Genomic DNA, 25,894 nt, shown 5'->3' on the forward strand with positions numbered 1-25,894 from the left:
AACTATTTACTCTATACCTGAAATCCAAAGCTTTGAAGATGATGATTCAGCATCACTCCGATCTCAACGCACATCCTTCGAGCCGGAATTGAACCAGCAACCAAAGGATACCTGCGGTCAGCATCCTTCAATCCTCTGCTCTACCAACTGAGCTATCAAAGGGAGCATGCAGCGTACACTTGCAGGGATTTCCAGTGACTCAAAAAAACGTGGCACCAGACTTATTCTACGTTAATATCTGCTTGACAAACTTACTAAGGGCCCGCTGAAAATATAATGAGAACAACTAAACAACGGCCAGACATGTATTTTTCTCTATTGTGTACTTTCCAAGCATCTACATGACAAGCTTTCTTTTTTCTACACAAGTTAGGAAATCCATTGTTTTCAAGACGATGAAACCCAGGATCCAGCACTCTTCCCTGTAGTATCTGGTCCTTATAAAGAGAAAAGACAAGGTGTTAGTAGCTCGTCTAATATTGATATTATTGGCCAATTTATAGAACCTGTTCAAAAAGTATGCCAAATAATTGTATCTGTATTATCTTGGTACAGATGCAGCCTTGATGATGGTCTGCTCTGAGACCGTATCGAGTAGTAACGAGTACAAGTGATGAAGCTTCTCTTTTGGGGCTTTGATGTTGCGTGTTGCCATAGCGAGGAGTTTGACTGACAGCCAGTCATCCAATCATTACAATCACACACTGGGGAGCTTTTTGAGTTGTCCAATCATGACTCCCAGTTTGCGCTGCGTACATACTTGATAGTTACACAGAAACTTGACAACATTGAATTTTATCATTTTATATTAAACAGCCACCATTCAAACTAATGAACACACGCAAGTAATCCGAGTCATCAGGCCTCAAGTCTCAAGTCATTAACTTGCAAGTCCAAGTCGAGTCTCAAGTCATTTATTTTTTGTTAAGTGGAGTCACCAAGTCTCAAGTCTACATCTCTGCAACAGGGGTTTCAAAAAACAAAGTGATGTAAATAATTAATATGGAGGGTAGAATTGCAAACAGAAACTTCAGAAAAATTGTTTTGGTTTTGAGAATTTCACATTTTATTGAAGTTGTACAAAACTGAAACACTATTGTCCCTCCTCCAACATCCCCTTTTCACTGAAAATGCTATTAAATTGTATAGAGAAAATAAAATAGTTATTTACACTCCACAGAATATTAAAAAGAGACTTCTGAATTTTATTTAACACTGTAGAAAATATAACACACAAGAGCAGAGTAATATATCTGTGGTTGATTTTTCTGTTTCAAAGTTTAAACATTACACACTTACACACAACAAACCTCATTTCTCGATGAGTTTGACTGACAATGAAGTGTAATAAGAACTGTAGCTTTGCCACACTACTGTTCGCTTCTTGCAACTTACCAACCCCTCGTCTGCTTTATACAAGCTGCTACTATTTCATACATCTTTGCTTTGCAGTTCCAGTAACCAACAACAAGGTGGGAAGTGACAACTCTAAATCTCTGCCATTCTGTTTCTTTACAGGCAACTAACCTCAAAAGCAACTGCTATTTAGGTCACCGTTTATTTAACATATCAACAGGCGTTAATGACATCATTGTAAAACCCCAGAAAATGGTTTTCAGATCTTTGCTAAACGTTGGGCCGATGCGCAGAAAGTTGCTATCAGGGGTCAGAGAAGTACACGGTACGACAGTCCGACCTCCCATGTGCAGTGATGTGGAGACATCCGTGGGCTCTCACGTGTACCTGTAGGGAGAGTGGACAGGCGACCCAGATGACTGGGCAAGACCACCGTTGTAGCTGGGGGAGCTGGTGTAGCACGGCGGGTTGTCGAGTTCAGAAGGAGATCCAATACTATTGCTAGATGAGTCATCCATGGAGGGATCCTGCACAACAAGACAACTTCAGCCACAAATCAAGTTTGTGATAACATTAATTAGTAAAACTGAGACTTCGACGATGTTTCAACGTAGCAAACCTACTAAATATTGTTCTGATAATCAACACAAATAAATAAAAGTCAGGGGGACAAATGTCAGATATTGTCTCCCCATCCCCACTGGAAATTGTGGATATTCAGTAATGTAGTTTGAACTAAACTCTAAGACCTGTAGTATTAAAATATAATACAACTTTTTTTGTCTTGCTACCTTAACTGAATCACGTGATGTAGTAAAATCACAGTGAAGAGAGGATACCTTTTGCTGCAGGATGTAAAGTGAAGTTACTGCATTTACTCCATTATGCTCTGTCGTTTTTGGAATCAGATCATCTGTGGCAACACACAAAAGATTTATTCACACACGTTTCTGAACAGGTTTTACTTCAGTCTCATCTAAGATAAGATCACTTTGTGTATTAACTTTCATCACAGTAGAAGAAAATACCATACCTCTATGATTGACTGGTGAGCGATAAGAGTGGTCACGAAACCTGGAGAGAGGCTTTCTAGCTGGAGGTTTTGTCCTGACAAAGGCAAGCATTAACAAGTTATAACGTTTTTATTTACTCTCAAGGCCCACATTGCGTGAATCAGTCTTTTAAGGATGAATTTTAAGGCCGAGTGGCAACTCGTACTTTTTTGAAGGTGTCCAGCAAGCACATACTGTGACCAAGGTGATGAGGAGAAAGATGCCACCAGTGGAAAGGATGATGTAGAGGGAACTTCTTCCTGGTAGGATAAGCAAGCAGAAGGTAAGTAAGCACAAATCTGGGAGACAGCCTACTCAAGCGATGCTAATGTAAGAGCTCTAGAGATGGCTGGGTTGGTTCATCAGTCCACCACTTCTGTTGAGAAAAATCTCAACATTTTTCAATCGATTTTCATTTTCCAGATTTTAGGCTAGGTAAGGTGAGTTTTCCTCTTGGTAAAAGTCTTTATTAAGTTATTTTGAAAAATATCTCGAATGAAATTTGAACAGCGGTTATACACCGATCAGCCATAACATTATGGCCAACTGCCCAATATTATGTAGGTCCCCCTTGCAGGTGCCACCAAAACAGCCCTGACCTGTCGAGGCATGGACTCCACTAGACTTCTGAAGGTGTGCAGAGGTATCGGGAACCGGTAAGTTGCGAGGGGCTTCCATGGATCGGACGTGTTTGTCCAGCACATCCCACAGCTGCTCAATTGGATTGAGATCTGGGGAATTTGCAGCCAAGTCAAGACCTTGAACTCGTTGTCGTGTTCCTCAAACCATTCCTAAACCATTTTTGCAGTGTGGCAGGGCACATTATCCTGCTGATCCACCGGACCACTTTTGGTAGGTGCTGACCACTGCAGACTGGGAACACCCCACAAGGAGATGGATCTGAGCAAGTCGTCGAGCCATCACAATTTGGCCCTTGTCAAAGTGGCTCACATCCTTACGCTTGCCCACTTTTCCCGCTTCAAACACATCAACATCAAGAACGAAATGTTCACTTGATGCTTAACTTATCCCACCTACTGACAGGAAGCATTTTAACGAGATATTTACTGTGTTTCACTTGACAGTCAGTGGTCATAATGTTATGGCTGATCAGTGTCTATCGTAACTCTGACAATCTTCCGACCTTTTCTCTAGCGTGAAAAAAGTCACTTTTCATTGGATTAGCCTGAAATCTGGTACACAGATTTATAGTCCCCCCGTTACTGTGTAACTGCCTTTGTGCACCTGTAACTTTTTATTTATCATCAGGTCAAAATCTGAATTTTTTCAAGCACCTTGTTATATCCTGAGGACTGTTAACCTCACCTGTATAACAGTATAATACCTGAACTACGACTTTAGTTAGCCGTTTGTTTAAGAAGCAGCATTGCTCAATAACATTAGCATAACATTAACTGGTCGATGTTCTACATGGCTTTCATCATTTCCCAGAATGCTTTTCAGCATACAAAACTAAAGCAACAACCAGAAGACAAAATACATCACACCAGTAAAACTAATGAGATCAACATCAAACATCTGTCTCTATGTATTCGGGCTAATTAGCAAATGTTAGCATGCTAACACAAAAAACATTGTCCTTGAGAGCGTGTTAGCATGCTGATTTAGCTAAAAGACTGCTGTGTCTTGACGCAGCCTCACAGATATGCAAGTTTGGCAGCAGACTCGAGTTAAAAATTTGTTTTGATACTGAAAACTAGCAGAATTCTGAGACCTGCGTTAGCCCAGCAGTTCGGGAAAAAAAACTGTTGAAATAGTTTTTTGCTTGTCCGCAGATATCTCTCATGTGTTCTTCTGATAATTATGTTTAGAAGACAAATGTAACTCTGTTGCCTGTGTTTCTATATCTAACATGATGTTAGTGTTTACTCTTGTCAGTTCAACAACAGGCAACTAAGATAGTACCACTTACTGTAGACAGTCAGTCTGAGAGGCAGGCTTGTCATATTGCCAACAGGATTCTCCACTGAGCAGCTGTAGATGTCGTCATCTGCCATCAATACCCGCCTGATGGTCACAAACTTCTGGTCAGGTGACAACACAAACCTGGTCACATTGGTCAGTGGCTTTCCCCCTTTGAACCACCTGTATGTAGTCCTGGTTCCATTGTCATGGGAGCAGTTGAGGACGACGTTTTCGCTGAGCTCCAGCACTGATGAAGACTCCATGTTGATATATGGCCTGGATATCGCCTCTGGATATAAGTGGCAGGGGACACAAGAGTTTTTTTAGCATGCAAGTAGACACAAAATATTGCTGTGTTTGATGCATCACTGTATTCCTACCATCCACAGTGAGAGTGATGCTTCCCTCTCCTGTAAAGGTATCATCTGTGATGGAGATCTCCACATCATAGGTTCCATCATCAGAGAGTCTGAGGTTGTGGAGAAGCAGAGTCCCATTCTCAAACACCAGGATGCGGTCACGGTACTCAGGTCTTAGGGTCCCAATGATGTCGGTTCCGATTGATTGGACAACAGTGACAGACTTTTCCCTCCTGAGCTGCCACTTGATGACCGGCAGGTCGAGACTGAAACTGCTGTAGCGTACAGACAGAAGGGCCTCCCCTCCTACTGTACCTCTAATGAGAGTGTTGGGGATAGTCATGTTCACTGCCAGCACCCCACCTGGAGAGATTACAGTCAAAGAAGAACAAAATGGGAAATCTGCAGGAACAATGTCCATGGCAAATAAGACATACAGCCACCTTTAATTGAACCTGATCCCAGATACAATAGTTTTTTGACAATTCTTTAAACGATGCACTTTTGAACACATTTCTTTGCAAACTTAACCTATTGCATAAAGTAAATATAAGCTACATGCACATACGTCACCCCAACCTCCACACGTTTACATTCTGCACATCCTCATTTGCTCTGCATGTCAAATTTAATGTTACTTATTCAAATACAGTAAATGATACAGTAAATATCTAAAGGCTAGTGTGAGCACCAGGCCCCATCACTGCTGTATACTGAAGCCAGCTTGCATGGCACATCCACATTACCATGGTAACAGCTGTCAGTCCTTGGGATGGGCCAGCATGAGCCCACAAAAGCAGGTATTGTTTGTTGAAATTTCCTTCTTGGCAGTTCATAAAAAGAGCACTGGGGGCAGTCCAGATGCCATGCTAGCTTTGCAGAAACAGAGCAGCTCAGTGACTCTGCTGCTATAGCCACAACAATAGCAGGACAGTGATGAGACGCAGCTGAAAATAGCCAAACATCTGAAAACACTGGTTCTGCTTTAGGCTGGAGGCACAATTACTGTATTACTTGCAAAGGGCGGACACAAGACTGTAAGAGCACCCACACAGTCTAATGCAATCCAACACCCCAACAACAAATGCCTCCTTTGTGATGTAATGTTGAGTCAGAGCGATGCCAACATAACTCTCATTTTCTGACTCCATCATTTGTGGTAACATTGAAGATATTATAATAATATGCGTGTAACTGTAAACATTTGCACAAACATCTGGTTTTATATTATTTATTATTTATTGTTTTTTTATTGCATACTTCTATTTTGCATGACGTATTCAACTTTAAAATCACCATCTAGATTGCTCCTGTTGTTGGTGATATATTCCAGCCCTCAGCTCACAATGTGAAAGAGGATGTTTATATTTCTCTTGTTGCAGGTTGCTGCATCAGTAATTTGCAAAGGGTTATTTCCAAAATCGAATCTTTAATTTGTAATTTAAAAAATACATACTGGAACAAACGAAAACAAAATTAAGGTAAATAAACTTTATTAATTGCCTCTAACTTATTAGCAACAATGCAAACTGTATTTATGAACAAAAGTTTCACTAATCTTTCAGACACATTGCATAAACACGCCAGTGAAACATCAGGCCATTGTTTGGCTAAACAATGCGATCTATTTACATCAGCAAGTTTTAAAGAAAATTCTAAAGTAGAAGATTTTTACTGACCTGAATTGAAGGAAGAGACACAAATGAGCAAAAAAAATTGGGAAAATATTTTGGCTTCCAAAGGAGCCTCCTTCTCTGCCTTCATCTTGGTTCTCAAGCTTTGTTTTCCTCCCAGACAACCAGCATGATTTGCAACTGGGCAGGACGAAGAACACAGTCAGTCATTCAGACTCTGCTGGGACTGAGTACATGTTGTTCTCAAAAGCCAATATAGCAGGACAAAAGTGTGTGTGTGTCTGGATGTCTCTTGTGTACATTTATTTTTCTTCACGGTTTTATTGCTGTAATTATTATAAGAAATGTGATGAGTTCATAATCAAAACAAAGTATAAATGTAAAAAGGTTCAAATTCTATCGTGTCTTACAGGGCAATGTGCAGCCGAGATCAGACAAAAACACACACCTCATCAGAGTCAACAAAAGCTTAAACACACCCATTATAAAAGTTGTGGAGGCATTTCAGTCTTTATTTTAGAAAGTGTAACATTGCCAACCCAAAGCCATGACACTAGCATGTAGTGTTGGGAATGACGGTTCTTTGAAGGGAGCCGGATCTTATGGCTCCGTTCCTTTCCGAGAGCAGCTATCGTACGTGGATGTCAATTCACTGTTGATGGAAAAAGGAAAGAAACAAAACAAGTCAATTAAAGCCATAGCGCCTGAGAGAGAAAGCTCAGTTTTGGTGAGCATGGACTGCTTCACTCTGCTGCATTTTCTTTTTCTGCTTAAAGGTTTAATCTGGAAGTTCTCAGTTTTGTTGTATTTGGTGGCACCTATGGCGATAAAAGGCAATTGTGGGCGCAAAAGTCCCAGATGACCAGACGTCTACTGTTGGCTCCCTTTGATACGCTTGTAACTCTTGATTTTCCCCGCTGACGGTCTGTTTGCCTTCATCTCAGCGTCCAATTTGTTTCTCTTTCTTTGGATTTGGATTTTCACTGTTTACTCGCAACACTCGCAGAGACCGGAAAAGCAGCCACTTAGCTCCGCCTACCCTCTCTGGCAGACCAACCACTGCTGGGAGATGGAAAACGCGTCACTAACTGGGCGCCACTTGTGATTTTTTCCGCCACAGACACCCAGTCTGCAATAATATTATATACTGAAAATGCAAAGGCTTTTATCAGCGGGCTATAGGCTCAATCACCATTGTGTTACCTCATTCTGTGATAGGTAGAGACTTAACAGACATTTATTTAAATGAAAATCTTTGATATTATATTTTTAAATATGTAAAAAATATAAATAACAAATCAATGAAAAAATATGGCAAAATATCCTTGTCAGGCAAAACACTGAATAATGTATCCTTGTCCATAACATCCTATGTATTCATATTTTTAACGTCTATTTTTGCTTCTGGTTGCGTAGTTCTGTAGGGAGTTTGCAATTCAAGCAAAGGTGGCAACTATAAATCCAAACAAAAAGAGCCTGTAGCTCTTTCAGACCACAAACTGAGTCTAAAGACGGCCCCTGGTGGCGTAAAGACTACCAGGCTTTGCAGCTTCTCCAGGCTGCACCCAGAGACACTAAAAACAACAGCAGCAATAGCAGCTGTTTTTTAAACTATTTAGAAATTCCTCCCGTTTATACTCGCCTTTTACGAGATCTCTCATGCTTTAAATGTAAATTATGAAGGACAAAATCCAGTTTTTGTCATGTAACATAGTAAATACCCCAACAGCCTGAGTTAGGCAAATGAAATGGGCATCTTCCAAAGATACAATCTTTTTAAAATCAAAAATTACCAGTGGATGATTTGTACACTTGTGTGTGTAAATAACATCAGATACAGCTGTTAAAATATCTGTTGTTGAAACCTCAGCTCACTGTGTTCTGCTTGTTCGAGGACAATACAGGTTGTTTCGGTAAGAAGAAGCATCAATAAACTGAGCACCTATTTAAATTTAAACTTTTTATATAAATATATGTTGGTAAGTAAAAATGGACGTCCGTGACTTTAAGGCTCTGCATCATCACCAACTGCCAATGAGGGAGGACACTCTGTTGCTAAGCAACAGCCCACACAACTAACAACAGTGCTCTTTGAACCAGGATGTAACGTTTCTCCCTCCAGGACAAGCTAACCAGTGTTCATCAGCTCTCATCTGTCTTTAGCTGATTGTTGTCTTGTTGTCGTTCTCCCTGTGATGGCTGAAATCATGATGTGTGAGCCTGTAGAGCTCTACAACCTCCTCAACCAGAGCAGCTGTGTGTCGAGGCTGGCAGAGATCAACTACCTCTGTTTGATTGGTGAGATAAATAATAGCAGTTTTGACAAGTTAAATCTTAACTGCTAGCTGCAACTTAACTGACCTATTGTGTGTCTCTTTTCTAGATGCTAGTGAAGCCCAGGATTACAGAACAAGTCACATCATAACAGCTAAAAATGCCAAAATGGTATGGACACCTGTCTCAATAGTTTTGGGTTTATGTGTCTATCCCAACTGGCCCAGACTAATGGGTAAAAATATTCTTTTAAAAGGGCAGAAGTTTAGACGCTGTAAAATACTTCTGCACATATATAATACAGTATAATATAAAAATAATAATAATAATAACTTTATTTAAAAAGAACTTTTCAAAAGCAAGTTAAAGGCAATTAGTAAAAGCAAATAAACAAACACATAAGATCCCATAAATGAATAAAAACTTGGTTAAAAAGTAAAACAAAGCCAGTGGTTATGAAAAAGCCAGACGTTTTAAGAAGAGATATGAAAGAGGACACCGAGTTTGCCTGCCTGAGATCTCCAGGCTTGGTCACATTTTGAGACCAGTCGAGATTTAGCAACCAGTAGGGGGTCCTGCCAGAAGATCTCAGGCAGCGGTCAGGCTCATAGGGAGTTAGCAGCTCACAGATGTAGGCTGGAGCCTGACCATGTGAGGCTTTAAAAACAAGCAATACAATCTTAAAGTCAATTCTGAAACTCACAGGTAGCCACTGGAGGGCAGCAAGGACTGGTTTAATTTGGTCGCTTCTCTTCCTGTGTGTTAAAAGCCTGGCAGCAGCGTTTTCAATGAATTGCTAATACTTTCATTTTGGTACTGCATGCTAATACTTCAGATACTAGCAGTAAAGTATTGCTTTTATATATTAAATTTATTTTTAAATAATTTTAATAAAATATTTAGCTAAAATTTGCTGCCATAAGAAATAAGTGCTTAAATTTAGAAGAAGTTTTATTCTTGAAATGTAGGATGTTGATGGAAAGAGATATCCATCCTGCTGTTATTTGTGAATAGGGATCTATCTTGTCCATCAGGTCATCTCTGAGTCATTGTGTTGCTTGTGCAGCATTAGATGTTTTGTGTTTTCTGCATAATAGACTCTAAGACGAAAAGAGAGCGGCTTTACAATTACTTATGTGAAACCAAACAAGCTGACAGAAAGTCCTTGTGGAAAAGCAATGGTACTTAAATTTCTAAGTTTGTTTTTGCGTCAAACATGAAGACTTTCTGTGTGACTCTCTCCAGGATTCAGAGGGCACATTTGTCCTGCCAGAGGCCGTGGAGGTGGACAGTATGCGGCATGTGGTGGTCTATGACAGCAGCACGAGCTGTTTAGAGGAACAAGGTAATCTGTTAAAGTTTTACACAGGAAATGTTGCTGTAAAGAAGCTCCGAAGTCTTAGAAAGGATGACGAATCGTCCATTAAGATATTTTACATCTGAGGAGATATTTAACTCCATTGTTTATCTCTATTTTCTTATATATCCCTTCACTGTACCAAGCTAGTACAGTTTCCAATAGGCTAAGTTCTTAATATGCACTTTCTCCACAGATGTCAGCATATAGTTGAGGGGAGTTTATCACCTGTTTTCTGACTGTGTCTGCAGGCAGAGCACTTGAGTGTGCACAGGCCCTCGCTAAAGCTAGCCTCTCTCCAGTTAAGATAGTGAGAGGAGGCTTTCAGAGGTTCTCCGCTCTCTACACTTTCCTGAGGACTGAGAAAATCCTCTACACCATCATGGTAAGACAAACACACCTGACCTACAAAACCTGTCTGCATTACAGTGAGAATGTTGAGTTTATAAGTGGACATGGGAGTAGATAGCTCTCTATTAGTAACCATCGATGTTTCCGGAGTATCTCAGGAGCTGGAGAACCTGAAGACTTATCCAGTGGAGATTATATCAGGACGGCTGTTCATGGGTGATCAGAGACAAGGCATGGACTCCAGTATACTTAAAGACCTGAAGATCAGCGCTGTCGTCAGTATCTCAGAGAGCGACGCTCTGAAGTAAGACAGGGACACGATATTATAAACATTACAAACGTCATATGTAGTGTTCATTGAATTTGGTCTGAATTTCTTTGAATTCTTTTAGATGCATAAATGGAAACCAGACCATCCTCAACATCCCCGTGGCCGACTCAGTGATGTCTGACTTGTATTCAAGTTTTGAAAGTATTTGTAGTTTTATTGGTAAGTCGGGCACAAAAATGTTTTTAATACTAATTTGCTCACTTTAAAACTCTTTTTTGTGCAAAGAGGATTTACTGAAAGTGGTAAAAGTTTCATTCTCTTTGACGCCATCTATGGTGATAAATGTTAATTGCAGGAGCACACTTCCCAGATTTTCAGACACTGTTTCAAGGTTGGCTCTGGTTGTAACTCTTGATTTTCCTGGCTGACGGTCGCTTTCCTTTTCAGACTGGTTGCCTTCATCTGAGCGTCGAGTTTGTTTCTTTTTCTTTGGATTTTCACTTCTTTTTGAAGTTGTATCTGTAGTCATCCATCTTCTCTTAGTTTTTTCAGCCACAGTAGTTTGTTTAGTCGCAACACCTGCAGAGACCAGAGCGGAGAAAGCAGCCGCTTAGCTCCACCTACCCTCTCTGGCAGACCAACCACTGCTGGGTGATGGAAAACGTGTCACTAACTGGGCGCCACTTTAGATTTTTTCTTTGAGAGTCGCTCCAGACACCCAGTTTGTGATACTGCAAATGACAGCAGACAGTTATTTAAATGAAAATCAGCAAGATTATTACTTTAATGAGTGGATGTCAACCTTTTTGTCATGTGACCCCATCCAAGCTGTGTGTTAGTTAGGGCTCCTGGTCATGTTTCAGATGTATATGAGGTGTTAACAGTGCAACCAACAAGATATTTTAACTTGAAACGTGTTACAGTTATTGTTATTTTTTCTTCGCTTCATAATGTAAATGTTTCTTGTTAATTGAAGAAGCCCTCTATCACATCTGTTTTCAGGTTCCCACATCAACATGGACTCTCGTGTCCTGATAGTTTCCAAGCAGGGCCGAAGCCGCTGCAGTGCTGTAACCATCGCTTTTCTCATGCACCACCTCAAATACACACTAGAGGCAAGTGGGGTTCACTCAGTTTGGTTGCAATATGTGCCACAAACATGGCGGTCCTACTAATTTTGATATGATATTGAGATGTTTTGGTTATGAACGATTTGTTAAAAAAGAACTAATCTTTTTAGTGAATTGAATTATCCGTTCAATTCCAGGCATTGATTCGTTTCTGCTGTTCACTCTGCTCTGCTCGTGGCTTCCAATCCTGTCCTTCTTCCTTTTAGAAAACCAGACTGATGTTAGCACACGCCAACAGCCTTTTGGAGGAGGGTTGTGTTTATCAAATGACCATGTCATTGGTTAGGAGAACTATTGAATGTATCACCAAATGTGTGTGTGTCTCTCTCGCTCTCACTCACTCACTCACTCGTCCACTGAACTAGAATGGTCCTCAGGAACGATACGACCTGATTACAGACGAAAGTGGGGTGAAAGGATTTCAGGCGTGCATACAAAGCCAACTGACAGACGTGTAAACCACTGACAGATGAACACAAACTAAATTATGTTTGTTTATGAAGACATTATAACGTCAGAAGGTTTTGTAATGGACAAGTTGGTCCAAGTTACTGTTACATACTGTATATATATATATATATATATACACACACAGTACTGTGCAAAAGTTTTTGGCAGGTGTGAAAAAATGCTGTAAACTAAGAATGCTTTCAAAAATATGAATAATAATTGTATATTTTTTATCAATTTACAAAATGAGTGAGCGAACAAAAGAAAAATCTAAATCAATTCAATATTTGGCGTTACTACTCTTTGCTTTCAAACCAGCTACATATGAGGATAAGGTACCGATACCCCCTGTGGTGTATCCCAAAATCTGGAACTAATCTGGGTACATACAAAAGTGAGATTAATATAGATAGTGAATAAAACGTGAATATGATATGTAATATAACATTTATAGTATGTAATGCCATTGGTTTGACTTTTACAGGAGGCCTGGAGTCACATGCTCAAATGTAAACCCAACATGAGGCCTAACACGGGGTTTCTACAGCAGCTGTCTGACTGGGAACTTCACACCATGGGAGCTAAAGTGACAGATATCTGTGATCATGGTTTTTAACCAACTGGCAAAGACAACAGTGCGTCTATTTCATATTCAATACATAAATTAAAACAGCTGATTTCAGTTGTGTTACTGTGTACGCAATAAAATAAGCAGTGGCACAAATGTTATGCTCGGTTTTGTGTGCTATTAAAAATTGCCATGCTTTATTTGATGATGAACATCAAAATGATACACTTCTGCCTGCTTAGTTTCCTGTTTTCTATTAATAAAGAAATATATTTATGATTTCTTTTTTGGGAACGACCTCATAAAATCTAATTAGTTGTAGGTCAGTCCATACATGGATCTGGCAGAGGTTCTAACAATATTGGATATAACAGTTTGTCCTGAACAGTTACGTAACATGCTCTAAAAATACAGGCAACATGCCAACTATTCAGGCGTTCATTTTTCCTGGCACCTTGCGGGGCTCAGAATTCCTTTCTAGCAGACGTCAGCCAAACAAGCTATTTCATCAAAACTTATCTGTTAAGACGGCTAAGGGCCAAAGTTTGTGTTTGACATGCCAACTCCTGCTATTGAGAGGGATTGATTGTGTTTGCTTTACTCAAGGCAGCACATTTAAAGCCCCACAAGTGGTTGTTAAAAGGTTGGTTGACTGAAAGAAGGAACCAAAATCACCGACGGGCCATCTGATTGGACCAACCAGATGCAAATAAGCACGTTCAACGCACATGACATACGCCGGAATTGTCGTGAAGTTTTTTTTAAAGCGCCCTATCGTTAGCTATGATAAAACCGGATCTTTTACGTAACTTCAAAAATAAAAGCACGAAAGTAAAAATTCTTGAATTTTTAGGTTGGACTACAAGAAAGTTGATTTAGTTATTTAGATTCAACTCTAGTCAGTTATACAACAATACATACGGAGAAAAGAGGTTTGAGGTTCACACCCAACAGTGACGCTACATACACAGACGATCTCATCTTATCATAACTGATCTAAATCAGAATCCTTTTTATTGGCCAAGTATGTGGGCACGTAGAAATTAGTTTTACATAAGATAAGATAAGATAAGATAGAACTGTATTAATCCCAAAGGAAATTATAGTGCCAGATAGCTCCAGTGATACAGTACAAATTACCAAAATGCAAAAAAACAACTCAAATATAAGTGAAAATATAAAGTGTATGGGTTAATGCAAAAGAGACGGTGCCTGATAGAAAAACAATATTACAATGGTTATTTACAGAAGTAGGGGGGAAGAAATGGTGGCAGTTAAATTGACAGTAGTATTGAAAGTTATTACGTAATAAGAACTTCTATTGCACAGGATTATGAATACAAATTTAAATGTGGCCATGTATTATTGCATATATGAACAGATATAGAAAAGTAATATAAGATATCAAATCAGTTTTAATGGCCAAGTATGTGGGAACATACAGGGAATTTGACTCCAGTTTTACACAACTCTCTACGTACAGCCATACAACTTGACATACTACACTTAAAACAAGGACAAGTTAGACAAGGTAACACAGACACTTAGCAGTATATAAAGTAGGATTGCAGAATTATGCAAATGGAATTACTATTGCATCAAAATTGCAATATGGCCAAGTGCAATATCCAAACCGCAGGAGCTGCCATTCTTTTAATTATAGGTATGACAACACAGTATTATAATGATGCACTGTAGTGCTGCAGTGCATTAAAAAATGTGATGCAAAAAGGATCATTCACACGAATTGCGAAACATACTATAAACTTAATATCTGTCAAAATGATCCAATTTGATTTATCTTTATTATGCAACCCTATAAAGCACTGAAATTAGCTTATCTTCAAACAACTATAACAGTAATAAGCCTACACATGAATGCAGCACTAATATTTATCTAAATAAAAAATGTATCCGCAGATCAAATTATTTTACTTTTGATACTTTACGTGAATTTAGATCACAATACTTACCAGAATGCTGGACTTTTACAGTTAAGTATTTTGACAGTATGGAATAAGTCACTTAAGACCCTAAATACTGCTTCCAACACAGCCTATCGAGTAGACTTTTACTTTGAAAGTCCTGACAGGAAGTCACACTAATTCGTTGTTTTTTATTGTTGACACTGACGGCAGCTCAACTGTTGCTCAGCGGAGATTCATTATTACCCAACTCCAGGAGGTTTCCCGATGTTACAGTAGAAAATGTTGTTCAGTCCGACGGGTTTAACTGAATGTTTGCGAGAATGGGACGATTTGGAAAAGAACCACCAACAAATTCAGGTAAGTTAAACATTGTATATCTCCAGTAACGTTACCTATGGAAGTGTGGACTTCCCCGGGGTAAGCTAACAGCCGGAGTGGGAGGTTACAGAGGCAGCAGGGGGATCCGCCCTCCTCAGCAGCTAAAGATAATTGTACTGTAACAAGTCAAGAGTAAAATAACAAAAAAACTAAAACATTAAAGTTAAAGGACATTAATTTAGTTAGTGTGAACAACCACCTTCCCCTAACGATGACGTTGCCCTATAATGACGCTATGTTTTGGGGGAAATGCCAAGTGAGCATCGATGTTCGTGTTTATAGCAAGAAGAAAACTTTAAAGTGCACATGAGGTGATATATGCGAGATGTTTGTTAACCATTGCATCCGGGTATGTGGCGTGTTGTTATTAGGTAGCCACAAATTAATTTGTAGTGCTGGAACAAGTATTTAGATCCTTGATTTAAAGCTCCTGTGAGGAGTTTTTCACTGGTTATGAAACTGATTGAAATTAATTCTGATGACTCTATATGAGCTACAAAAGCAAACCAGACCATCGGCGACAAGATTGACTATTTCTATATAGTTATGTTTAATGCCTGAAACCGCTGGCGAGGGTTGGTGTCAGGAAGGGATGAACTGCACGCTGCCTTTGTTTACATTTTCCAGGGGGAGATTTTAAACCAAGTGATACATATGACTGTTTAAGAAAGCAGGATGAGATTTGTTGTTTAAATTCACCACTTAAGCATGTACAGGACAAAATCAGCAAAGCGATAAGAGGTACGGCTTTGTCCACAGGGGGCGCCAAAATCAACACAAACAGAAAGTTCCTCACAGGAGCTTTAAGGGAACGTGTTGAAGTACAATGTCCTTTAAATATCCAAAGTTAAACTGTTAATCTCAAAGTTTTCAGTTTCGTTATATTTGGCGGCACCTTGTGGCGATTAAAGGCAATTGTGGGAGCATATGTCTTTGTTTGTTCAGCCATAGTAGATTACTGTTTACTCGCAACACTTGCAGAGACCGGAAAAGCAGCCGCTTAGCTCCGCCTACCCTCTCTGGCAGACCAACCACTGCTGGCTGATGGGAAACGCGTCACTAACTGGGCGCTGCTTGGGAATGCTTGGCAATTTGATGTGAACTTGAAGTGTGACTTACAGCAAATGTCACAAACTGATCTGGATTACCACACAGCTTACTGGGAAGCACTCTTAAGCAACGACCATTGTCGGTCACATGCTCAGCGGAAGACAATGCAGCTCTGTCTCCATATACTAAAACAGCCACTCCTCATATATTTACATAGACACATATGAACTGTACAGACTGATCATATTCTGGGGGTTTTTGTTCATTTTAGCCTGATAGGATTGATTGTTATGACATTTGCATGGGCATTTCTTGCGTCCTCTCCACCCTGCACATTGGTTAATACATTTAATTATAAAGTTCCTTGTCTTCACAACTTTGTTTATTCTCTATGTCGCCCCCAGGACACCCATCGTCTATACAAACAGAAACTCGAGGAAGTCACGAAACTTCAGGACAGCTGCTCTGGTGCAATAGCACGGCAGAGGAAGAGACTAAAAGAGCTCACTGTGTCACTTGAAGAGTAAGTATTTAGCAGCCTTTTCACTTAAAGAGCAATTCAATAAAGTACAACAGACTACATTATTGTAATACTCTTTTATGGGTTTTTTTTGTAAAACGCTCTTTAAAAATATAAGGGTCCTTATGTTGGCAAAAGGCAGGGCACTTGTTCAAGGCGTATTTAAAACAGGCTGATTTAGAAAAAATAAGTTTGGTTTGTTAACAGCATTGGTGTGTTTCACAGCACAGTCATATCTTTGAGTTTACAGCTGAAAAAAGCATCACCTACATAACACTCCTCCTCACATACAAATCCCTCCATGGTCTGGCACCCCAGTACCTCACTGACCTCCTCCATCCCTACACCCAGTCAAGGATCCGCCATTCATCTACCTCCGGCCAGCTTTCCATTCCTCACACCAGGTTGCGGACCTTCGGGGATAGAGCGTTCAGTGTAGCAGCCCCCACCCTCTGGAACGCTCTCCCTCCCGACCTCCGCAATGCTCCCACACTGGACTCTTTCAAAAAACTCCCCAAAGCCACCTATTCAACACAGCCTACATCCTTTAACACCAGTCATTTAATGTACTGTGTCTAGTCTGTTTGTGAGTGTTCTGTGTTCCTCCTTGTAAAGCGACCTTGGGTCCCATGAAAGGCGCTATAAAAATTAAAGTTATTATTATTAGCTGTGCATCACAGTCACAAAACGAAAGGATGTTTGCAAAAATGGGTTGAGTTGGATTTGATCTCACGACAGCAGCATTCAAGCCGAGCGCTCATCTGCGTCGGCCACTGAGCTCAGTAGAGAAACAGTTTTCTGACACGTTGATGGCGGTTACTTTTAGAATTGATTTTAAGATTTTACTTTTAAAGCACGTATGGGTCTGCCTCCAAGCTACATTACAGAGTCGTTGACACCATATGGCTGTAACTCCCCTCCTCTACTGTAACTCCCTCCTCTTCGGCCTCCCTCACAAATCCATCCATAAAACTGGTCCAGAATTCAGCTGCCCGTATCATTACTCGAACCCCCTCCATCCACCACATCACTCCTGTCCTCCGACAGCTCCACTGGCTCCCGGTTCAGTTCCATATTCAATTCAAAGTCCTCCTGTTAACATTCAAGGCCATCCACAACCTCGCCCCCCCATATCTGTCCGACCTCCTCCATGTTCCCACTCCCTCCCGCTCCCTCAGATCCTCTTCCTCCTTACACCTGTCTGTCCCTTCCGCCCGTATCACCACGATGGAATTCATTACCACCCCAACTCTCGAACTCGTTTCATTCCCCGATTTTAAATCAAAACTCAAAACACATCTGTTTAAATCTGCCTATTCCACATGACGCTAATCGCTTTGTCACTTTTGTTTTTCTTGTTTTGTTTGTTTTTTCTCTCTCTTTTAATGTGTATTTTGTGTATATATATATATATATCTATGTACGGTTTCCTTGAGTGCCGAGAAAGGCGCCTTCAAATAAAATTTATTATCATCATTATTATTATTATATGAGCCGGCCCGCAGCCTAAGATCCTGGGGGCCTTCTGGTCCTTCCAAAGTCGAGGCTTAAAACAAAAGATGATCGTGCCTTTGCCATCAGGGCCCCTCGGCTTTGGATCAACCTGCCTGAGGAGGCTCGCAAAATCTGTGACATCTTTTAAATCCCTCCTTAAAACTTACTTTTATAGATTTGCTTTTATGTGATGTCGTCTTCTTATTGGCTATTAATCGTCTTTTTACATTTTTATTCCACTTTATTCTTACTTTGTAAACTTTTGTTTTTAAAGGTGCTGTATAAATAAAGTTATTATTATTATGTTGTAACCATATTTTAGCCGTCTTAGACTTTCAGACCTGTTTTCAATCAAACTTGTTTTCAAAACAAACGTTGAAATCCTGGTCGGTGCTCACTGGTTTGTTTGTCATTGTAGATGCAGAACTGGGATATTTTATAAACTTGACATAATGTTTTTTTTTCCACGTTTAGATGCAAAGAAAACACTCCAACATCAAAATTAAGCGCAGAAGAAGTGAATGCCATCACTGAAATCAAGGACTCCATCGAGGAGAGAGCAGATGCTTTCTCTGAGATGGAAGCGTTTCTACCAAAGAAGAACGGGTTTGTTGCTGTCATAGGATTTTGTTGTGTATTTAAATGACAAAGAAGAGTTTTATAATTAATTGTTGGTACTTTAATTCTTCCTGTTTAGGTTATACCTCACACTTGTTCTGGGAAATGTCAACGTAACACTCCTCAACAAACAGTCAAAGTAAGTGTCTCCCTCACAGTCGTGTTGTGCAAAGCCTTTCAAAGTACAGTCACGATAACGTCTCATCACACCTGCGTAATCTCCACTGTCAGGTTTGCCTACAAAGACGAGTATGAGAAATTCAAACTGATCCTCACGGTCATCCTCTTCGTGTTCTCCTTCACGTGTCGCTTTCTGTTCAGCTACAGGTAAGGCTTCTAAACATTTGATTTATGTGTGTAGAATTATAACACACCAACATTTGCTATATGACTGAATAAATACACAATTATGCTGTAGTGGATGTTGCCTGCAGTAGGATGTTGCATGTTAAATCAATTAAAACAAACCACAGCCCTTGTGTTCATTTGGAAGAATGTCACTCAGTGTAACTTCGTAGCCTAGTTTTTGTAACTTAAAGGGCCAGTTCGCCGTTTTTCAACCTCAGTCCTATCATGCTATTATGGTAGAAAAAAATGCAATTTCACTGTGTGCCTTTGGACGACGCTATCCGCTTCTCCAATGGGCCCTGGAAAACCTCCGCCAGACTACGTTACTATGACTACTTCCTCAGTCTAGGACGCCCGCCTCCGATGTCATGTCTCGTTCAAAATCGTCAGGTTTGAAATGTAGACTGCAGACCTACGATTTTTTAGACGATCCGCCGGTATATTCTCGTCGTATTTCAGATTCTGTCCCGCTCTGAGCCGTTGCCCGCAGCGATCAATGTCCTTGACTGGAACACAGTAGTATTTCACTCCAGCGTCTCTCACTGGGCTGTTCCTGTCAGAGGGAGGGGCTCAATGCACGCTGAGTGTTGTAGGAATGTAGAATGGGCGAAACCACGAGCTGTTTGTACAACTTTCTCCACAGCAGTAGTGATATACTGGCGTTTGTTTTTATATTTGAAAATGAACCCTTAAAGTAGGTTATTATGACCAAGACATGTGGCTGATCCGACCAGGACTTCTAACTTCACTCTACATCCTGGGGAGGAATTAATGAATTATATGTGTCAGTGTGACTTTGCTTATCTTAACTCTAATTCTGTTTCCTTCTCTTTTTGTCTTCAGAACTCTAGATGCTCTGTTCAACTTCCTGTCGGTGTGGTACTACTGCACACTCACCATCCGGGAGAGCATCCTTATCAGCAACGGCTCAAGGTCTGTGACCAATGTACTGTTTCTCCTCTGTTGTTGTTTGAATGATGAGAGATAAAGTGGTCCCACAGAGGCTTCCTCGAGGCCTTGTAATGTAGAGAAACCTGAACCCAGTTATGTTCTTCTTTTATTAGAGTGAGTGGATTAACATACTGCAGGTTGACAATGTTGTAATGTTCTTCAGACGTAGCTTGTATCTTTTGAGGTGTAGTTACATAATCACCTTGCCTGTCGGTTTCCTGTCCAGCAGAACAACATGAAGTGCAGCATCGTTCAGTGTCTGTCCTCTGTGTTGTTTCAGGATCAAAGGCTGGTGGGTTTTTCATCACTATGTTTCCACCTTTCTGTCTGGAGTCATGCTCACCTGGTGAGTGACGTTATGCACATGAAAAACTTCACTGTTTGTCATGATTGTGTGTTTGTGCTCCATGTTAGCGAGTTGTTGTGTTTGTTCACAGGCCTGAAGGCGCTCTCTACCAGATGTTTAGGAACCAGTTCCTATCATACTGTCTATACCAAAGTAAGTATGTATCAGTATAGTATTCTGTTTAGGTCAATGGTTCCCAACGTTTCTGGCATTCATCAAAGCACATGACAATAGTTTGAACATCGGTATCATGAAGCTGTAACTATAACATCATGCTCCTCATCACTCCTCATCCAGTGTCTCTCTGAGGTCTGAAATGTTTTTTATCTTCATCTTTTAAACTCTTTTGTCCCTCAGTCTGTCACGTTATTAAATCAGCGTTTGGGCTCTAAGTAGGCCGCAGGGTTCATGTATGGACTGAGCACGGGCTGTTGAACGGGATGCACTATAGCAACTTTGTAATGTCTGATATAATATATATTTTAGTATTTGCCTTTGTTTAAATGTTATGTTTTGTTATTTATGTTTGTTGAAATCTAAATTTAAAATCTAAATTATCTTGTGGACTAATATGTGGTCCTGATGTCAGCAGCAGCAATAAAAGTGTGATTATTTTTGATGAATAATTTTCTTTTGCCATAAAAACTTTATCTGTTCGTTCTGCCCTCACATGTCGGACTCTGCATGATTTATGAAAGGGAGGAAACGTTGGGATGTATAGAGACTTACACTAACAGGAAGCTGACTGTACAAGGCCTGCACACAAAGACAATGAAGCTACTGCCAGTTTATATTTATAAAGGAACAAGAGTTAGTCGGTATCAAGTGTTAACTATGAACGGTCCTAACATAAATAAATCTTAATAATTAATAATTCTCTTTTCTGTTTGTTAAGGCTTTGTCCAGTTTCTCCAGTACTACTACCAGAGTGGCTGTTTGTACAGACTCAGAGCGCTGGGAGAAAGACATAACATGGACCTAACAGTCGGTGAGTGCCTCTTAAACTGCTGTCAGTTACCAGTTTATATTTAGAATTAACAAACTTTAAAATCATACAGAAAAAGTTACTGAACAAACGATGGACTGGTCAGACAGATACTATTGTCTGATAGCTTATCACACAAACATTTTTGTTCATTGCCAAGAAGAAGTACAAGCGTTTTCAGGGATCCTTATCAAAATGTTTGTTCTGTTTTTATGTAAGGGGAAAAGGGAATAACAGAAGAGATGTTATTGGGTCTTTAAATCCTCAAACCTCAGTGTTTTCTTTACACACAGACCATGTTCACTTCTTGTCTCATGTCAGCTGTATATCGTGTCTTTACAATCCACTTTCATGCACTGTTTTAATGCATGGGGATATCCTCTTATGATAACAACAAGCCCTTTTTACACTGTCAGTTCGAGGCGGCATTATTACGCCTCTGTTACCTTCCATCTTCTATGCAAACTGCACAGAGGCAGAATGGTGGGGCGAAGTCGTTCCGCCTCTGAGCCGCCATCGGAGGTAGCAACAGAGGCCAAACGGCGTCAGTGGAAACGGCGGAGCCGGCAGGGCGGAACAGCGCCGTGTGTGTGTATTTCAAGCATGTGCTGTTTGTTTACACCTCGCGTACATTTTGCTTCCGCAACGCCAGAACACTTTACAGAAACACACACTGGGGTGGCTTTACGCCGCCGTTGCTCAGTCCAATGTAAAATAGCAACGACTACAGGACAGTGGAGCTTCGTTACGGCGCTGAGACGGAACCGCAGAGTAAAAAGGGCTAAAAGATTAAGTTAATGTCAGCTCAGTGACTCTCTCGTCTCCTCTCCTGGTGTTCAGAGGGTTTCCAGTCCTGGATGTGGAGAGGCTTGACCTTTCTCCTCCCCTTCTTGTTCTTTGGTCACGTGAGTAGCCTCTCTCTTAATTCTTCTCATCGCAAACTTACATATAGGGCTTACTAATTTAGTAATTATATTTATGAAATTGGGGTAGACAGTAGCTCAGTCCGTAGGGACTTGGCTTGGAAACTGGAGGGTGGCCGGTTCAAGTCCCGGTACGGACCAAGCGTGGAAATTGGGACCGATAGCTGGAGAGGTGCCAGTTCCTTTCCTGGGCTCCGCCAAGGTGCCCTTGAGCAAGGCTCCGCAGCCCTCACTCTGACATCTCTCCATTAGTACACGTCCACAGGGTCCTGTTTGTGCATGTGTGTGTATATCGGGCCTCTGTGAGTGTAGCATGTGTCATTAGCAATTCTGATGGTTAAAATCAGATTGAATATATTTTTAAAAAGTAAATATCTCACCGTTTAAAAAGAATATCCAAAAATTAAAACTGTTTTTACACTAATGACGTCTTTTTGAATTCCTTACTGTCGACTGTTCCTCCTCTTACAGTTCTGGCAGCTCTACAACAGCATGACACTCTTCAAGATGTCTCAGCTCCGGGAGTGTAAAGAGTGGCAGGTTTGTACACCAGGGAGACCAAATGTTCTCTCGCAGTGAACTTGTGAAATGTGCATTTAGTGGTTGTATCCTTTAGCCATGTTTTTTTCTTCCTCTGTGGTCCAGGTCGTGATGTGCGGCTGCTCCTACATGGTGCTCTTCATGGGAAACTTCCTCACCACACTGGGAGTCGTGTACCAGAAATACATGAACAACCAGGACAAAGCAAAGAGCTTATAGGGCCGGAACAATGAACACAGAATAAACACCAAATATGCTACGGAAAAAAGTGCAAACCCACAGCTCTAATATTCTCTTTAGAGCTCGTTATGGATGTATGATCATCGTCCGTGTTGACCATTTGTATGTACTCCTTTTATCAGTGTCCTGATTTCATGAGTTTTAAACGGTTTTTATGTCACATTGAGCTGTCACAGAAACAACCAGGTACCTCGCAGGCCGTACTGAGTCACACTGTCAGGTCTCTGTGTAGGTCAGAACTGCACAACGCTGAGGAGGAAGAGTTACTGAATTTGCATCATATTTATTTACGCAAATACAGAGTCTGTTACTGAGCAACTGCTGTGTAGTCAAGCCTTACACAAGGTTGCTTCATAAAACACTCCTCCAAGCCCTACGCTTCTTTTTGTTTACGCTGTTTCCCAAAGCTTCTTCGATCATTTTATTTAAATTGATTTTAAAACCCAAAATTTTGACAATCTTTAAATGTTTACAAAAAAAGGAAAAGTTGGAGAAAATAAAAAAGCAACACAATTTTTTGTTGTCTTCTCTCGTACCCCATTATTCATCTCAGGACTGCTCAGATTCATTATTATATTATATTGTAGTATTACTATTATCTTATGAGCCTGTGAAGAAGCCCCAAACCTGAGTCTGGAATAACAGCATAGAAAGTACTTACACTTTCTTACATCCGTCATTAACCGGGACCAAGAATGAAAGACTCAATTGCAAACTCAGACCAGTGGACAGATTTCAGAGATTTAATGCCAGGCAAGGTTCGGTACACAAAATAGGCAGTCAAAATCAAGCTAAGGTTTCCAACAGACGTGAGGCAAAAGGCAAAACAGGGTCAGAATCAGAGGTCATACACAAAATACATGAGGTAATGAAGGTGATGAGACACAGCTGGGGAGAGCACAATCAGGAGCAGGTGAGCACACGACAGGGGAGGGGCAGGACGCAGACCTGAAACAGAGACGGGTGAGTGATTTCAAAATAAAACAGGAAGTACCCGACAAGACACGAGGAAAAATACGGGCAGGCAAGACAACATCAGTATTTACATATGCTATTTTATTATGGACCTAGTTATTTGCTTGTTTTACTTTAAATACATTCTGATTTATACTCAAGTACTTTTACTCAAGTAGGATTTTAAATGAAAGACTTTTACTTTAAATTAATATTTTTAACATCAATATGGATATGGGTGACAAGATCATTCTGTAATTCTACCAACAACATTTAACATTCAAAGTTACTTATAATATACACTACCAGTCAAAAGTTTGGAAACATTTTCTCATACTTTGACTGGTAGTGTATATTCATAATTTAGTTGTGTCTTTGGTATAGCCTCATCTGAACCCGTTGTTATTGAGCTTTTCCAGCATACATGTTTTACTTTATGTGGAGCACAAAGTAAAATTATTAACAGTCTTTCCAGGAGTTTAGGAACTTCAAATGCACGATCACCTCTGGATTTGAAGTGTGATCGAGGAACGGAGAGGCTGGCTGCTAGAATAAGGGCTCAATAGTTACGCAGGAGCCAGGCCGTGCAGGGTTACAATTGATTGTGTTACTGGAAGCAAATGAAGGGAGGCAAGAATTAATGAGACTGTCGACCAACACTTGTTAACAGGCTTCCAATACATGTTATACTGTATTTAAAATGGTATATAGTGAATTCCTGCATTACACCAAATTGACCACAAGGTGGCACCATTGAATTGTTGTATCTAAGAGTTCACCTAATCTGGGTCCTGTTGTAAATACACAAAGTAAGTTTCATCCATCAACACATTTTAATCTTTTTTATGTATATTTGGAACTTCATCACATTTTCTTCTCATTAGAAGTCTTGTTTTTTCGGGGACTGATTTTTCCAGGTGGATTACATCCTCTCTTTAGCTGCTTAATGATGAGGAGGTGTTGAGCTGTAGTGTTTGTTTTTCACATGCCATCAAGGTCAGTCATCAGTTTAACTTAATGACCGTTAATGATGGCTTCAGTATAAACAAGGCAATCATCAGGCCTCAGTGGGAGGGCTGGACTCGGATCTGAAGGGTCCCGTCTACAGTCAGGACTCAGAGACCCCCCTTCTTTAAGGCAGCTTCAGCAGATGGAGGTAAGGTTACATTTTATTGTTATTACACAAACCAGGCGGTCATCAGGAGCCATAAGCAACTTCCTATAAGTACTCAGTAGTGCATCAAATGTGTATAAATGCAGCGTTAAATATGGCTCCCAATAAATGCTTGTTTTTCCTGTATGACTGATGTTTGCTAAAAGCTATCGTACTCAAAGTTTCAAAGTAAAACTCAGTATTTGTAACCCATTTTCTTTCCATAGAAGGAATTAATGAGCCGGGTTTTGGTGTCTTACACCGTGTGAAAGGTAGGCTGGGAGAGGGGATGCACAAGACTGGATGAACAAGACTCCCACTATACCCACAATCTAGCGAAACCAAGGTCATGAGTCAGCAGTGAAAGAACACAGTGAATGTAGAGCTTTACACCTGTGTCCCTGCACTCGATGGAGAGTCCAGCTGGGGGCGCTGTTGCCAGTCTCTGCAGTTATTGAATCACATAATGCCTCATTTTAGGTCTCATTGTAGTGGAAGCGCACCTGGGGGTTTCCATGGCTGAGTGGAGGCAACATTTAAAAAGACTTTAAGTGTGTTCTATTGTTGATCATTGTGGATGAACAACTTTCCTTCTGTCTTTGCTCTTTGTGGTGACCTTTCTCTGTGTTTTTGCATGTCTTCTTCAAAACCATGTGAATCTATGAATAATGCAAAGAATTCTAAGAGAAGAATTCAAATTTTTTACTCATGTAAAATTGTTTCGTTTGCTTATATTTT

The 25,894-nt window shown here is 40.4% G+C and overlaps 2 protein-coding genes, 1 non-coding gene and 1 pseudogene across 3 annotated transcripts; 2 read left to right on the forward strand and 2 right to left on the reverse strand.

Moving 5' to 3' along the window:
* Positions 1-73: 73 nt before the first annotated feature.
* On the reverse strand, positions 74-162 carry trnaf-gaa (transfer RNA phenylalanine (anticodon GAA)). The gene is given in 2 exon segments: positions 74-109; positions 126-162. It is a non-coding gene; the product is annotated as a tRNA-Phe (tRNA).
* A 914-nt stretch (positions 163-1,076) lies between these two features.
* Positions 1,077-6,563, reverse strand: LOC138604647 (hepatic and glial cell adhesion molecule-like; annotated as a pseudogene).
* Positions 6,564-8,522: 1,959 nt separating this feature from the next.
* styxl1 (serine/threonine/tyrosine interacting-like 1) lies at positions 8,523-12,815 on the forward strand. The gene is made up of 8 exons (XM_069677127.1): positions 8,523-8,625; positions 8,711-8,772; positions 9,847-9,946; positions 10,210-10,343; positions 10,468-10,613; positions 10,702-10,799; positions 11,583-11,695; positions 12,645-12,815. The coding sequence occupies exons 1-8, from the start codon at positions 8,523-8,525 to the stop codon at positions 12,774-12,776; spliced, it is 888 nt and encodes a 295-aa protein (XP_069533228.1). The 3' UTR covers positions 12,777-12,815.
* A 2,073-nt stretch (positions 12,816-14,888) lies between these two features.
* Positions 14,889-23,522, forward strand: tmem120aa (transmembrane protein 120Aa). The gene is made up of 12 exons (XM_069671111.1): positions 14,889-15,013; positions 16,489-16,607; positions 18,573-18,704; positions 18,796-18,855; positions 18,948-19,043; positions 19,908-19,997; positions 20,296-20,361; positions 20,453-20,514; positions 21,257-21,349; positions 22,187-22,251; positions 22,741-22,809; positions 22,915-23,522. Exons 1-12 carry the CDS (start codon positions 14,936-14,938, stop codon positions 23,026-23,028), a joined length of 1,044 nt encoding a protein of 347 aa, XP_069527212.1. The 5' UTR covers positions 14,889-14,935; the 3' UTR covers positions 23,029-23,522.
* The last annotated feature ends 2,372 nt before the right edge of the window (positions 23,523-25,894 follow it).

The sequence above is a fragment of the Semicossyphus pulcher genome, unplaced genomic scaffold (assembly GCF_022749685.1).
Source record: "Semicossyphus pulcher isolate SPU_LCO1_2020_fin unplaced genomic scaffold, fSemPul1.0.p SCAF_10, whole genome shotgun sequence".
Taxonomy (NCBI): Eukaryota; Metazoa; Chordata; class Actinopteri; order Labriformes; family Labridae; genus Semicossyphus; species Semicossyphus pulcher.

Excerpts from the sequence above, each read along its gene's own strand:
- tmem120aa (XM_069671111.1), top strand. The coding sequence starts at position 14,936 with ATGTTGTTCAGTCCGACGGGTTTAACTGAATGTTTGCGAGAATGGGAC. Across the intron at positions 16,608-18,572 it reads CTCACTGTGTCACTTGAAGA|ATGCAAAGAAAACACTCCAA; the intron begins GTAAGTATTTAG and ends TTCCACGTTTAG. Across the intron at positions 21,350-22,186 it reads TAACATGGACCTAACAGTCG|AGGGTTTCCAGTCCTGGATG; the intron begins GTGAGTGCCTCT and ends CCTGGTGTTCAG.
- styxl1 (XM_069677127.1), top strand. The coding sequence starts at position 8,523 with ATGGCTGAAATCATGATGTGTGAGCCTGTAGAGCTCTACAACCTCCTC. Across the intron at positions 8,773-9,846 it reads CAGCTAAAAATGCCAAAATG|GATTCAGAGGGCACATTTGT; the intron begins GTATGGACACCT and ends GACTCTCTCCAG. Across the intron at positions 10,614-10,701 it reads TCAGAGAGCGACGCTCTGAA|ATGCATAAATGGAAACCAGA; the intron begins GTAAGACAGGGA and ends GAATTCTTTTAG.